This window comes from Primulina tabacum, chromosome 4 (assembly GCF_025594145.1).
Source record: "Primulina tabacum isolate GXHZ01 chromosome 4, ASM2559414v2, whole genome shotgun sequence".
NCBI classification, from domain to species: domain Eukaryota; kingdom Viridiplantae; phylum Streptophyta; class Magnoliopsida; order Lamiales; family Gesneriaceae; genus Primulina; species Primulina tabacum.
In genome coordinates this window covers 47304914-47321294 of record NC_134553.1, presented here as the reverse complement: position 1 = coordinate 47321294, position 16381 = coordinate 47304914, and the positions used below count along the sequence as shown (strand labels likewise).

The 16381-nt window shown below is 34.5% G+C and overlaps 3 protein-coding genes across 6 annotated transcripts; 2 read left to right on the top strand and 1 right to left on the bottom strand.

The window, feature by feature from the left end:
- Positions 1 to 2315: 2315 nt before the first annotated feature.
- Positions 2316 to 6343, bottom strand: LOC142543537 (uncharacterized). Of its 4 annotated transcripts, none has more exons than XM_075650857.1 (6): positions 6075 to 6343; positions 5823 to 5917; positions 4735 to 4831; positions 3633 to 4545; positions 2781 to 3418; positions 2316 to 2702 (listed from the first exon to the last, which is right to left on the bottom strand). In XM_075650857.1, exons 3-6 carry the CDS (start codon positions 4797 to 4799, stop codon positions 2594 to 2596), a joined length of 1725 nt encoding a protein of 574 aa, XP_075506972.1. In that variant the 5' UTR covers positions 4800 to 4831; positions 5823 to 5917; positions 6075 to 6343; the 3' UTR covers positions 2316 to 2593. The 4 variants fall into 4 exon arrangements, with proteins under 4 accessions (XP_075506972.1, XP_075506971.1, XP_075506970.1 ...); XM_075650856.1 differs by having other exon boundaries at positions 5823 to 5877; XM_075650855.1 differs by lacking the exon at positions 5823 to 5917.
- Positions 6344 to 13346: 7003 nt separating this feature from the next.
- On the top strand, positions 13347 to 14275 carry LOC142542068 (uncharacterized). The gene is made up of 3 exons (XM_075648513.1): positions 13347 to 13530; positions 13573 to 13649; positions 13745 to 14275. Exons 1-3 carry the CDS (start codon positions 13347 to 13349, stop codon positions 14273 to 14275), a joined length of 792 nt encoding a protein of 263 aa, XP_075504628.1.
- A 756-nt stretch (positions 14276 to 15031) lies between these two features.
- LOC142542067 (uncharacterized) lies at positions 15032 to 15645 on the top strand. Its single transcript, XM_075648512.1, has 2 exons — positions 15032 to 15529; positions 15592 to 15645. Exons 1-2 carry the CDS (start codon positions 15032 to 15034, stop codon positions 15643 to 15645), a joined length of 552 nt encoding a protein of 183 aa, XP_075504627.1.
- The last annotated feature ends 736 nt before the right edge of the window (positions 15646 to 16381 follow it).

Sequence of the window (16381 nt, the reverse complement as noted above, 5' to 3'; positions counted from 1 at the left end):
TATTTAACTATATCTGCCACAAAATTGGTTACATAGAGTTGTATATGTATAGCAGAACAAAATACCCATGTTTTATGGGACAAATGGAACTTGCTTGTTATGAATGGGCCGTCGTTTTCTAACCCAAGGATAATCCATCGTAAAATATTCTGATTCCTTGGACCCTTCTCTCCATTCACCTTTCTCTTTTGCATGCATCGCATTTTCTTGTCTCTCGCGTGGAGTGAGATTGTTACCTGAATAAATGTCACGCAAGATACAATTTTACAAGAATCTAAAAAATGAAATGAATCATGTATTAAACATTATGCCAAAATTAATAAGGTGATATAGACTTCAAGTACATCGACTGAGGTATGAATCCAAAATTTTCGGAAAAAATGTGACTAAACGCGGGATTTTTTGCATTTACCTTCGCTATACTTAATGATCGAGAGCAAAAATGATAGGATGCTAGGTAAGTGTCAAAAACATTAAACATAGAGGAGATGGATGCAAAAAACCCGACTAAACGCATCTCAGGCTTTCTAAGAAGGTTATGGTTGATGGGAAATGAGGTGCCAATGAAACCATATCTGATGTGCACGAAGGGATACATATGAACAATAAACCCTAACCCTCCATTTCTAACGACTAAGGATTTTACGCCAAATGATATCCAACGAGGCCGGGAAATGGTAAAATTGATGAAAAAATAAGAAGATTTTTTCCTTACCCAAAGAAGCTTCAGTCTTCAAGTTCTTGTTGTTTGGGACAACATTTTTGTCAGCAAATCCTTTAACCAGTACCGCCTCTTCACTGAGTTTTAGTTTTCTTGGCAGTGAAGAAGCTGTACTGTACTCGGCACCATTTTGGCAAAGAACTTTGTGCAGATGTACTTCATCGGAGGCGCAGTGCACAAGCATGAAACAAAATACAGCCAAAAGGCTTAACAATTCCATAGTTCCCTATGATAAAAGGTTTTCTTAGACGAAAGCTTTTATAAAGCAATGGAAGCTAGCTAGCTTACAATCTTATATATATATATATAAAGAAGAAAGAAATGGAAGTAGTGGTATCTTTAGTAAGAAATGCAAGAGAACATACACAAAACACAAAATTCAGAGTCCCAAAATCAGTACACAAAAAACCCTTATTTTTATACTACACTTTTTAGGAACCATCAAAACTTTGAATTGACTTTGTGTGCCCAATCGGGAACTGGTGCTTATTTGTATCTTTATATTATATTATAATGGTAAACTTTATATTTTCGAGAAAATTTTGGTTAGGGTATGTTTAGTTGGGTTTATTAGATTTTGATGAGATTATATAGATAAATAATATTATATTTTTTAAAAATATATGAGTAGGATGTTGAATAGTATTGAATCAATAATTTTTTTAGCCGTCTGATTGCTTAAATTTGAGATAAAAATGATAAAATTATATTAATATCCTTTTCAATAATTATTAAAAATAAATAAATAAATAAAGATATCAAAGATAATATTTAAATTTTGTATTAAAGTATTTTAATAAATTTATCCATTTTGTATTAAATTATTTTAATAAATTTAGGATAAATAATAAGATAAATAATCGATACCTAAAATTGCAACTAAACATTTGATGGTATTGACGTCCAAGCAACCAAAAGTAACCTACGAAATTTACTATTCGGAAAGTCTTCGTTGTAAGCTAAGGGGAATTATGTTCGTATGTTGTTTCTAGTCAAAGGATGCAAGTCTAAGTTCACATGAGAATTTGTTTTCCAAACATAAATAATATAATAATATTGCATCAAATGGCGTATATAATAAAAAAATTTGCATGTGGGATAGTGATATTCCATTGAAATCTACAAGTAGCTACATTTGTCAATCAAGCTGAGATAGGAAAAGTAGGGCTGGTAGGACAGTTGATAGCTGTACTCGCTGTTCAATTCAAATATAAATACCAAGTTTTCACGTAACAGATGTGAGACGATCTCACGAATTTTTATCTGTGAAACGAGTCAACCCTATCGATATTCACAATAAAAAATGATACTCTTAGCATAAAAAATAATACTTATTATTTTCCATGTATGACTCAAATAATATATATGTCTCACAAAATACCATTTGTGAGAGACCGTCTCACACAAATTTTTGCTTTATTCAAAATGTCATTTCTGATCAACAACTTGCATTATTCCAAATAAAAAATGTGCATGTCACTATTAACTATGATGTACATAACTCCCTTTATAATAAATATTTTGTATGAAATTAAAAACCACGCACAGACAACCAGAATATACCAGTAATACTTCATTAGATTTCCAAACCAAAGAACCAAATAAAACTAATTTTGTTGATGCTGCACAAAATTTACAAGCTCTCTCTTGGAAATTGACATCAAACAATGTGATAATTGAAAAGAATAACAAAATTAGACATAAGAAACAGCTTCAAACTCACAAGTTCAGATCACATCATGAATTCAAGAAATAGCATTCAAGCAAACCGAGCCGGAGAAATATCGACACGTATAATTACAACGCTCGTATCTTTTAAAAGATCCCCGTTGTATAACTGCACCCTAATAACCTAATATGAAAAGAAGACCTCTAGAATCTACAGCAAAGAAGTCCTGATCTCCAACCTTTGTGTTTCCGAAAATGTCTCCTATCGGCTTTCGCCATTCTTACAGGACTGCTATTCCATTCAGATTGTAATCTGTAAGTGAAACAAATAAACCAACATAAGAAAAAATGTCAACAGAGGAGGAACTGGAGATCTCGAGAAGAATTTTACATTGGGAAAGCAAATGATCGGCCACTGGCAGCACTGCCATCAGATCGAAGGGAGAGGCTCCCAGAATATGCTATTGGCCCTGAAAAAGTAATAAGACCACCAGCAGCAGTGAAGCTTGATTCTCCCTCGTCATATCGAAGTTGGCTGATGATTGAAACCTCATCGGAATTCTTGCGCTCATGCTTGATAGAATGTTGCTCTATACCTTGGCCATCATGAGTCATTTTGTTTTTCACGTCCTCTCTGCTGACGTGCTGAACTAGGACAGCTTCAGAGGACCTATCAGAATCCTCATTCTTAACATCAATGGCTTGTTCTTGCGCATCTCTAGCGGCTTTATCATTAATGCTAGCACACTGAGCTAACGAACTATCCAATATATTGTCAGCATTTCCATCTCTATCAGCATGCACATTCCCTGATTCTGTTAACTGTTCCTTTAAGTTTTCAATTTGCTCACGTGTGATGTTTGAGACCACTTGTTCAGGGGAATTGAAATCGAAGGTAATGCTTCCTCCTATCTTACTGTCGTACAATTCAGTGTTTGATCCAATATCTTCCTTTGCTCCTGCTCCTGCTCCTGATTCTGCCTCTACTGCCGATTCTGGAATCTTAGAATCTTCTTCTCCCGAAAAAAACTGCAAGTAAATTGCATGAGCATGTCAGCATTATCGTGAGTTAATCGATCGGGTCCAAAACAGAATGCTGCATGCTATGGTAAAACACTACAAGTACAATTACAAATAGTTGCAATCTAATTGTCTAAAACAAATATTTCAGATTTCAGAGCTGTATATCAGACAACTAATAAAATAAGTAAATGCAGAACCAGTGCAAAGGTAGGGCACATACTTCATCATGCTGTTCCACAGCTTTATTCCCCTTATCATCCAAAGATTTTAGAAAAGAACGAAGGAAACTCCGCGTACCAAACTCTTGAATGGGAAGTTCACTATCGATATAAGATTCCTTTTTATTATCTCTACCAACACAGTTTGTTTCACCTACCTGTGTTGAGTCCTCTATTTCACAATTTTTAGCACTGTCATCAGCAGAAAAGTTTCCTGAGGGCGATTTCGACCTGCATTGAGCAAGTAATTCGTCATAGCTCACTCCAATTTTTCCACTTTCAGTCTCACCAACGCTACTGGTATTTCCTAAAGATACCGCCTCTAATCCATTTGATATAACAAACACATTGTTGATGTCTCCCTCTGCGCCAGGTTGATCATCTTTACAACTTTCGAACAAAATTTTGTCCTTTGCAGGCATCCTTTCATCAATGCATATGTCCTTCACGACGTGAAAATTAATCTCTCTGTTGCGTAAAGTCAACTCGGGTGATTCACATTCCAAGACGTTTTTGTCAGTAAAAAATTCCAAATCTTTCTCAATCAAGTCTGAACTAGTCATTTGTGGTGAGCTAAGATCGCTCGATTCACTTTTCCTATCGACATTGAATAGTTTAAGAGCGGGGCTGCTCTGCAACTTTTCTTCGTCATTTGCTGCAGAAGACTTTCTAAGAGAATCTAACCTTCCAAGTTCACAATTGTTTGAAAGATCATCAACAGCATTTATATTCCAATGCTTGCCTCCACCATTTACCTCAAATGCAATAGGATCATTTTTCCTTTTAGAACCATTTACTTGGCATACTTCTTTACCTTCAAAGGGCAGGGAATCTGCTTCCTTCCCAAAACTTTTAGAATCATAAAATGTTGTATTCCGATTTTCCTTCATGTTTTGCTCTTCTGCATCGAAGATACTGCCATTGCATTCAAATGGTTTAGAAAAAGCTTAGAAACAAAGAGGATGCAAAACAAACGCTTAAAATCTGCATTGCATATCACTTCTCACCCATTCAGAAGTTTGGAAAGGCATAAACGTACTCGTGTAGCTAGAAAATTAGCATGCGAAACTAATCGAGATTGAAATTTTAAAAAACGGGCGCTACCAAGTTTCAAGCTTCATTTCACTTGGCATTGTTTGGAGAACTCTCAGTGATTGTGAAGCAAGCATCCACTAGGCAGGCACATGCTACTCAAAACAATCTGCCAGTCAGAATGTTGGCAAAGTTAGAGCGGATGAAAAACAACAAAAAAATAAAGTCATAACAGATAACGTAATAACAACATATCATCGGTGATTAAACATAAAGGAAAAACAATTTGCCGCAAATAATAGCAAGCCACGAAGAGGAAACAACAGATAGAGCAGAGTCAGTCTCAGGTTAAATTGAAAGGGGGGAAAGAGAGAGAGAACTAAATGCATTCTACCGATTGCCAGTAACTTGAGGAAATGGTCCGCCCCGATTGAGTAAAATCAAAAGATAAACATAAGTAAGCATACATCACAAAAGCCCCATGATTCTATCAGTTCAGATTCTTGACTACAAGGGGTAAGTATAAAGATCCATATAAATATGGAAAACATAACTTCCAAACTGATTTCTTTAACTTTCGAGTGGAACAGTAAAAGTCCAGTTTAAAATTTTTTTCCGTGTAACTGGATATCCTAAAAATAATGTTCGAAACTTTTAAGATAAATAAAGAATAAGAAATTATCCTTTTTTCTCTTTTAACTTCCTTGACCAATACACCTGTTATTATTTGGAATCTACCCTTCGTCTAAAGTAAAGAAGAGGACAAGAAAAAGTCACCCATTCTTCAAACATCCCAGCAGCTAAAAGAATACATATACTCACATTTTAAACTTTTTTCGTTCAAAGTCAAAACCCCAATCCCCACATCATTTGTCCTCTACCTCCCAGATCTAAGCTAGACCCTAATTTTATATAACTTTTTTAATCTTTTAAGTTTTAACCATTCCATAATCTCACTTTTACAAGTTACAAAGAGACTAACGTAAATTATTTGCCCAAATCCTTGAAGTCTGACAGATTTTATTTTATCAAATCCCCAAAATTTTAAAATGCAAAAACACACCGCCCATGAAAAAAGAAAACCCAGAAAATCAAATTCAGAAGCAAAAGTGAATTAAAAAAAAAAAAAAAAGAGCCCGAACTAGAAGTGCCTGAATTACCTGTTCGATCAACGTGAAAAAAAACAGACTTTACCCTTTACGATTTCACAGAATTCTGAAAAAAATTTCACTTCAACGCTTCAGAAGTTGATCAGCTTAAGAAAATCCCAAATAAAAAACCATGAAAAAAAGAAAGATCAGTTCAAAATTGTATCACGAACGAGTGACTACCAGACGGAGATCTAAACATCAAGAATCAACAAAAACAGATCACAATTAAATTTAAATATGCATAAACACACAAATACAAACCTCAGCTGCGATTCAACTCTGTAAACAAAGAATTTGCACGTATCAAGCGAAACCTCAGCAACCTAAACGACACATCATCACGCCGTTTGATTTGCTCCCCGATAAAGAGATATATTAGATACACTCTTCCTACGCAGAGAGAGAGAGAGGGTGGAGAGATTAGTGAAATGGATTTGCGCTGTATAATACATGTTTTGTGTGCATAGACAGCGATCAAGTGATAATAGTCAACACCTCCTTCGTTCTCTCTCTAGAGTAGATACAGCATCCTGTATGTACAGCCGGATGATAAATAATAAATGGAGCAGTGTGGTGTCGGTTTAAATTGGCATTAAATGTCGGGAGGTTTTCATACTAAAATGTTATGTTATGTTACCATATTGAATAAGTAAGTTTGGCTATGTTTTGTTTGGGAAAAAAAAAATTTGGTTTTTTATCTTATTTAATCAAATTTTCTTTTTCACGTGGTCCTTTTGGGCAGCATTCAGAGTCCTAATTTAAGACGACATCTCAAATTCAATACAAATGCAAAACCTCAGTACTAATATTTGATATGCTTGTCGTCGGCCTCAAACATGTAGCATTAGCATTTAGCAATAATATTAATTGTAGAATCAAATATTTATCAATATAACGACAATTGTAATGAGTCACAATTAGTCGGTTCGCGAGTTTTTTGGAGTCGTCTCGATAAATATTTGATTTGTATTCGAACTTGAGTCGAACTTGAACATGTTCGAATTTATTTCGAGCCGACTCGAGCCAAAATTATTTTGTTCGATAGTTTACGAGTCGTTAACAAGCTTTAATAATTTTTAATATAATATTGTTATCTATTAAATATATATGCATTTTGAGTCTTTCGAATGTTTCGAGATTTCGAACCTTCAGTCTCGAACGTTAATATCTGAGCGATAATTCGAATAGCTCGTGAATAGGTTAGAACGTTTCGAGCCGAATGCGAACTTGAATTTCATTTTAAGTCGAACTCGAGCTAAAAAATTTAACATTTTAGATCTCCAAATCGAGCACAAACTCGAATATACTTAATTCGAACCGAATTTGAACCTTAAATTTTTACAAATATTCTATTTGATTAGGTTCGTTTACACCCTTAGTCACAATGCAAATTAGTTTTTCATGTTATAAAATGTTCAAATGCTTGGTTTTGGAGTGAATTCGGTCTGTTATGACGTCATTTAGTGCGAATGGTGAGACATCGGTTTGTTACATATATTTGTTTCATCTCATGTTTTGTTGAAGGTCCACAAAAGATTATTCAAGGTTCACAAAAGATTTTATTATTTTAAAACATTATAACCACATATATATGTATATATATTATAAATTCGTAAGCTTATTTTCGCACTCATTTTTCGAAACAAATGAGTATATATATATATATATATTATATATATAATATTTAATAGTTATCACTTGCACGTATATCCGGACAAATATGTTAATTGTGGGGAAAGTCTGACTTTGGAATTGGATGTGTCATAAAAAAATTCGATCAGATTTCTTTAAGTTTATCATTGTTAAGTATGTTGTAAGAAACTACAAGGCTTTGGGTTTTCATAGTATTATTTATGTCCATCCATAACAATTAAAAAATACTTAATTAGTCATGCAATCTCCCACACGATCTCTGGCTGTTTCTAATCACATTTCAAAGCTAAATGAGGAATTCTCCAATCTGAATATATTTTGGCATTAATGATTTCGAGTAGGTCTCTTGTGAGACGGTCTCACCAATCTTATTGTGAGACGTGTCAATCCTACCGATATTCACAATAAAAAATAATAATCTTAGCATAAAAAGTAATACTTTTCATGGATGACCCAAATAAGATATATGTCTCACAAAATATAATCCGTAAGATCGTCTTCACACAAGTTTTTGACAAGGATTTCATGCTAGCTGTATTTGGTCTCCGATGATATATAATTATATATATGTATAGTTGTGCTAACTTCACTTATCGGTAATTTATACAATTTTCCAAGTTAAGTTGGTGTTTTCATGGTTTGAAAATATGGGTATTTCATAACATAAAAATTCCTTTAGTAATTAATTACGGCCTGTTATTCGTAATTCTATTTAATTGGCGTTTTCAATGTTATTCGGTCAACTTATTGATTAATATATTTATTTATCACAATCGGTTACTTTCAAGAAAAATAAACACCAGAGAAATTCTAAATTATTGAAATTCATTTTATATTCTTTTAATTAAAAAAATCCAATATAATTATCTAGTGATTTGTTGGGTAAACTAAATTTTTTTTTTTAAAAAAAGTGAATTATTAAATTTCGCAACGGTCAAATGATTGAGCCTAGGGAATACAAGCTTGTTGACATCTTACTAAAAAATATTATTTATATTTATCAATGTGATGTTGGGTCACATATAGATGAGAGCAAGCTCTTTAATAAATTAAAAATGTAAAATTGAGTGTTTATCGTTTTTACTAAATGTTAGATAGAGTCAAAAAATTTAAAAGTTCATCTATACCACGAGACATTGTTTAAATATTAAATAATATTTATTTAAATTAAATTATTTGTTTAAGTAAAGATTTTTAACGATATTCTCGATATAGTCATGATTTTTCAGGTGGAATGGATTCCCAAAAAAGATTGTTGAGTTAAGCGTGCATGAATGAGTGTACCATTGGATGGATGACCTTCTGAGATGTTCTCGTACGTTAAGCTGATTATGTTGTGCAGTTTGATATAGTTTGACTAGATGTGCCGTAAAGGTAACATCAGATTTTAAAGGGTATTATTTTCTCTACAAAAGATAGGGACGACGGCAAAGAAAAGGTAAGACTAATCTCTAAGAGATATGAGACGGCACTAGCAGATAGACACACACCTCCCCAGACTCATAAGCCTAACAGTCCAACTCATCAGTACCCAAGTAGATACACTCTACGCTGCCACAAATATAAGTAAAAAAAGTTGTGCCTTGATTAACAACTGTAGATTTTGGTATAGTGATAAGCCCTCGATCCTAACAATTAGTATTTGTAACGCCCCGGATTAGATGATTGTCTTCATTGTACCAAGAGGAGTCTTTCCAGCGTACTTATGTCATCACTCACACGCGCCTTAGGAAACTTCCCAAGGGATCACTCATCCCAAAATTTTCCCAAGTCAAGCACGCTTAACTTTGGAGTTATTATGTGACGAGCTACCGAAAAGAAGGCGAAAAGAAGATGCACCTTCTTTTCGGTAGCTCATCACATAATAACTCCAAAATTAAGCATGCTTGACTTGGGGATTTTGGGATGGGTGACCCCCTGTGAATTTTCTCAGGGTGCGTGTGAGTTAGGACATAAGCACGCTGGAAAGATCCGTACAGTGAGTAGAGTCATCGAATCTGGGGCGTTACAGTATTATAGCGATGTTATAAGTTTAAGTCTCCCAATAAGCATATTTATATACTTCTTGGAGGTGAAAATGCTGGTTAAATGTGCGTGAGTAAAAGTAGTACTGAAATGGTGACCTTCTGGGAAGTTCTCGTGTGTCAAGCTCCTGACGTTGCGTCGCTTAATCTTGGGTCACCGTAGCATGTTGTCTCGTCGGATCGGATGACTACCAATGCCCAATGGCACGTTGAAACATTTATTTTTAAGAAAAAAAATTTGTTCGCCTAATACGTCCTGGAAAATCCAGCATAAATATTTTAAATGACCTTAGAAAATTTTTGATTTGATGGAAATTCCTCGGGCTGGCCATATACACAAACATTTAACGAAAATTTTAAAGATATATTTTCAATGACGTGTGACAAATTTATGACTGACTTCAAACTTTGGGCGTTGGCCTTTAGGTTGGTGTTGTTATGCCAAACCTACGGGCTTTGGGTGTTGGTCTTCTGATCGATGTTGCGTTGCCAAACCTAGATCTTAGTATGTTTGATCGAACGTCTATGACTGTTGACCGGAGGAAGTTACTTACCACACCTTATAAAATTAAATGTGCCTTTTATTAAAGGAATACTTTAAGGAAAAGTTGAATGTGAGTGATGATGCAACTCAAATATTTTAAAATATACATAAGTTCAACCTCTACTTCTTTATTGCTTAATTTCACTTTTTACAATCAATGAGAATTGAACTTGTGACATTGACTCTAATATTAATTTTAGAACCGAGTGTTTGCTGTTTTACCAAAAGTTATAACTTTGGTAACGTGCAACTAAAATATTTTAAATCGTACAACAACTTAAACACCACATTTCAATTGTTTTATCCAAGAAAGACAATTATTACACCAAAAATATAAAAACCGTTTTTTACGTCTTAAAAAATAAAATTAAATATGAATTTTTAAATTTTGATTCATGTTTTCCTATAAAATATATTGTATATATTTTCAAAATTACAACTAATCATTATATGTAATTCAATTTTAATCACTGTTCGAAAATATATTGTTGGGTATTTATAAGTTTTGATAATGTGACCTTAAGTCTCTTAAAATTCTGAGACATTAAAATTCAAAAAAAATGAATTTATTCAGTAGTCCGCGATCAATAGACCTTATGAGAAGAAGTAATTAACGTTGATCGAAATCAGACAGACAATATATGCTAAATGATCATGCTTTTCTATTGCCTACTGAATTGTACAAACAATATATCATTATCGTATGTGTTTCATTATCTGTGAAAATATTTTAGCAACAAATCTTCTTGTTTAGAGAATGTTCAAATAATACAAATAAAAAATATTTTGGTCATTAAATGTTGGTGTTGTAGACATTAATTGTTGCATACTTTATGTGGAATGCAATGAATGATATGTCGCATCCAGTGTTGTTTCTGTTATGACCTTTTTAGTCGTTCAAATCTGAACATTGGAAATCATTTACATACGCTCATCTCATTATTCAACAAACTCTCCATACGCTCAATCATTCAACTATTTGTTATATAGGAAATCAAAAGATTTGCTGAAAATATTCTAGCACGCACATAAAGATATATCAAATATTTTCAGAGATAATCTGTGCTAAACTTACACCGACATCTGTTTCAAAGTTTATATCATATATTTGTGTAACTGACAGAAAGTGTCTTTTTGATCATAAAACATTAGGAGTTTACGGTTAGAAGTTATTGTTAAGAGTTTCAGTATACATTGTGTAAGTTATATTGAAGTAGGTATTTACATAAAATGTAAAACCAAAATCACTTAGTAGATACTTTATGGAAACGTAAAAAAAAAAAGAGACGTATAAAGATTCATGCTTCGAACTTTCATAAACAATTCATTTTGTGTTTTTACTTTAGGTTATACTTAATTTTTATCGCTCTATTGCTCAAGGTTTACTCATTGTCATTTTGGTTCACAAAGTTCTATTGAACTCATTCCACACTTTTATTTTAGTTGTCTACTAAACTCTGAAAGCTAGGATACGATTTTAGTTGCTAACACCAATTGAGATAATTGTTATTAGATTCAAAGTTTGACGTTCGGGGCCAAAGAGAGTGGGGGTGTTATAGTTGATATCAGAGCCGACTTCTCTTAGTATGGTGTGATTTAAAAACAAACCAAGTGGAAGTTGGTAGGCATGTGATGCCCGAGGCCGAAAAGGACAGGGGGTGATCGTCGGTACCATGAGATTACAATGACAATAAGCGACTCCTGACGTGCTTCTAGGCAAAGAGAGCATTAATGAACCGATCCCACATCAGAATGAGAGATATTCCAAAACTGTTCACGTATGAGACTGTGCGGTTGATGAATGCTTAAAAATTTTGATATGTACTACTCATATCAAGAAGATGCATATTCTTTTCGGGTCCTCGTCACATGAGAACTTCAAAATTAAATTTACCTGGCTTGAGACAATTCTGAGATAGATGACTCTTGTGAAGTGTTATAGAGTGCGTGTGAGTGAGAACATAAACACGCTGTAAAGAATCATCTTAGTACAATAGGGACAGTCGTGAAATATGGAGTCTTACACCAAAAATAAGAATCATGACGTGTTTATTCACCCCATATAAACACTTCCACTTATACCAACAAACATTGGATTATTCCAAAGTATTAATTACAACACAATATTTAATTAGTATATTTAGAAATTTAAAATAAAGCAATCTTACTCTCGAATCTTTCATAGTTAATGTTAAAAAAATTAATGAAAGGATGTTGACAATTCGACTATTTTTAAAATATAATGATGATTATTGTGTATTTAATGCAATAATCAACTCCTCTCTGTGTACGAATGTTTATGTCATATGTGAATCAAATTAAAATGCAAATGGAATGTTATATGATTTTCAAAGATTGAGTTGTACAGCTAGTTCAAGTCATATAATTTCCTATAACATATATAATTGGTTCTGTGATTGGAATCTGAGATCATAATGATCATGCATTTGACTTCTAGTAATTTCTCCATTTTTAAAAATAATATTTTTTAATAAAAAATAGTAATTTTTATGGATTGTGTCTTATCTTAAATCTATCTCACAAAATCGACATATATTACATAAGTTTTTGTGTTAGAACATTAGACATCACAATAAAATTTTTTTGAACCTTTTATATTACATAATTGGAACCATTAAAATTTTATATAAAATTCATAAAATCAACTGGTAAATTATAATATAGGATACATTTTTGAATAGTCAAAGCAACGGTGTACAAAAAACCCTATCCTAGGATATAAATAAAAATTATCTGTCAGAAAACAGGTTGGGACAGAGATGGGCCCCACTTATGGTCCCCACGTGTACAATATGCTATTGTGTACCGGGGACGGGGCCCGCCGTTCTCAGTTGTCCCAATCGGACAGTTACTTGTAGCTGATGCCGACGTGAGGTCAGCAAATTAATTAAATACCTGATTACATACATGTCCCATATTTATTATAATTATTTGTATATATGAAATATTGACATGTTATTAATTTGAAAAAAAATATTAATTACATGTAATTTAATTTTTTTATTATTTTAATAAACGTTTTTTTAATTAATGTCAAAAGAGAGTTATGAATCAACCAAATAAAAATCCCACCGAATCCATTTCCACATATAAATAGTAAAATTTTGTTTTAAAATTTTTTTAATGATTGTACATGAGTATGTGTTTGCTACCATAAAACACATACAAAAAATAAACATATATTTTTTAATAATAACAAGGGAAACAACGTATTTTAATTTAATTTGGAGTGAAAAATCAAAATAAAAATTACTAATTTAAACATTTTAATGATTCACGTATCATTAAAATATGGATATCAGTAAAGCATATGATAAAGTCGATTGGGGATATCTAAAAGGTATTTTACTCAAAATGGGCTTCAACACCAGATGGGTACACCTCATTATGGAATGCGTAACTTCGGTCCGTTATTCTATCTTGCTAAGTGATCAAAGCATTGGCCCTGTTAAACCTCATCGTGGCCTCCGACAAGGTAATCCATTATTGCCCTATCTATTTATTTTATGTGCCGAAGGTCTTTCTGCACTAATTCGAAGAGCGGAAGCACAAGGGTTAATGCATGGGTATAAGATATGTCGAGGGGCACCCACTGTATCTCATCTATTATTTGCAGATATAGTTTCTTCTTCTTTAGATCCACAGCTTAAGAAGCTAGTATTATGAGGGATATTCTTCATATGTACCAGGAGGCATCAGGGCAAGCAATCAACTTTGGAAAATCGGGTATCCCCTATAGTGGTAATGTTCACCAGGATGTAAAAAACAATGTCTCATCAATTTTAGGGGTGAACTCTCCACTTGATACGGGTAAATATCTGGGCCTCCCATCCTTGATTGGGCGACGTAAAAAAATGGTTTTTAGCTACATTAAGGAGAGAATTTGGTCGCGAATACAATCCTGGAAAAACAAACCACTGTCAAAAGCGGGCCGTGAGATACTTATTAAGGCGGTGGCACAAGCTATACCATCATATTGCATGAGTGTTTTCCTATTACCGGTGTCTATAGCAAAAGAAATCCAGCGAATGTTAAACTCTTTTTGGTGGGGATCGAAGAAAGACAACCAACGCTGTATTCATTGGCTATCTTGGGACAGGTTGAGTGTTCGCAAGGAGAAAGGGGGTCTAGGATTTAAAGATCTCTATGGTTTCAATCTTGCAATTTTAGGGAGACAAGGCTGGTCCTTTATGGCCAATCCAGATACACTCGCAAGCTGAATTTTCAAAGCTAGATACTTCCCTAGAGGGGACTTCCTCACAGCCCAGTTGGGCCATAATCCAAGTTTTGTTTGGAAAAGTATCTGGAGCTCTCAATCATTGTTAAAAATTGGAAGCCGTTGGAAGATAGGAGATGGAACGAAAGTTAATATTTGGAATGAGCCTTGGCTACGAGAGGCAAACAAATTTCGGATTCAAACGCCAATGATCGCTGGAACGGAATCGGTGCTAGTGGCTGAATTGATGATCCCAGGATGCAAGCAATGGGATGTTGAGCTAATCAATGGATTGTTTAATGCAAGGGATAAGTGTGGAATTCTGAAAATACCTCTACAGGAAAATCCAGGGGTAGATACAAGAATATGGCATTACAACAAAAATGGAAAATATACCGTTAAATCAGGGTATTGGATGGTTTCTGAGATTATGTCCTCAAAAATGGAATTTACGACTTCAGGAGAATGGAAACATGTCTGGAAGATATAGATCCCACCAAAAGTCAAAACTTTTTTATGGCGAGCGATTAGAGACTGTCTACCAGTTAGAGCAACTCTCCAACGAAAAGGTATTCCGGTCCCCCTCACTTGTGTACACTGTAATGGTCATATTGAAAACATATGGCATGCATTCTTGCAATGCCCTTTTTCCCAAGACTGCTGGAATGAATCACATCTCTCCCAAGTTATAAACTCATGTGCAGCAAAGGTGGAAAGTTTTGCAGATATGATATTCTTGATGATGAATACATTAACGCATATGGAAGTTGGTAAGTCTATTATGATCATGTGGGGCTTATGGAAACAAAGAAATGATAAACTATGGAACAATAAGCATTGCACATCAGCGCAGCTGGTCCATGGAGCTTTACAGACATTATATGATTGGCTACAAGCAAAAGAAAGAGGACCTCCGTTCCACCCAACCGTGCAAAGGGCTGCCCCAACATGTAAAAGATGGCACAAACCTCCTCCACATTTCCTGAAATGCAACACGGACACAGCTATTTTTACAGACAATAATACATTCGGCCTTAGCAGCGTCTTGCGAGATGAAAATGGAGAATTTATGGCATGTCGAGTGCAACACAGCCCTGGAAATCCAACGGTGAAGGAATGTGAAGCTCTTGCTCTACTCAATGCTATAACCTGGATCAAAGAAATGAATCTGACAAACGTGATCTTTGAACTTGATGCAAAAAATGTTGTGGATGCTATCAAATTTCTCGACAATGATACTACGGAATTTGGATCTCTTGTGCACCAATGCAAGCATCTACTAAATCAAGGAACCTCACTCTCAGTTCAATTTGCTTTTAGACAAGCAAATGTGGCAGCAGATGCTTTGGCAAAAGCTGCTCATTTTTATGCTAGTCATTCGATTTATTTTGAAAGCCCGTCGTTTTTTTTTTTTGAATCAGAAAAAGGACTATGCATTAGATAAATCAAGAGAAGCTACATCCATCAACCAAGATGGGTAAACATCCTCACCCCAAGTAAATGGTGAAGGATAAGACAAAGCAAAATGCGCTAAACAGTGAGCGACTTTGTTCGAACATCTACTAACATTACGAATTCTCATAAAACACCCAGACTGGAGAAGCTCATGAATGTTCGAGATAAGAAAACCATCATGGTTTATAATTTCCGTAGTCTCTGTCAGTGCATTAACCGCTTGAACCGAATCTGAAAACACCCAAACATTGCGATAATTACTTTGCACCGCGAGCTTCAAACCAAAAAGAATAGCATTGAGCTCTGCAGCAACCACTGAACCCGGATGGCGAATACCCCGGCCTGAAGCCACACAAATAGAACCACGGTGGTCTCTCATAACTGCTCCCACACTAAAAATACCTTTCTGCTCATTGAAACCTGCATCAACATCTAGCCGGAAATGCCCCAAAGGAGGTTTAGTCCATTTCAACACTCTATCATGGTGATTAGCCACTGGAACTGGGATCCACAATCTCTTTGCCTTCTGAAATTCCTCAAGATAAGAAGGAATCCAGTTTACCTTAAGCGAGTAGTTAGATCTCACAAGATTATGTTTCCATATGCAAATTTCCTTCCAAATGGCCCATGATTGCATGACAAAAAGCTCGAAATC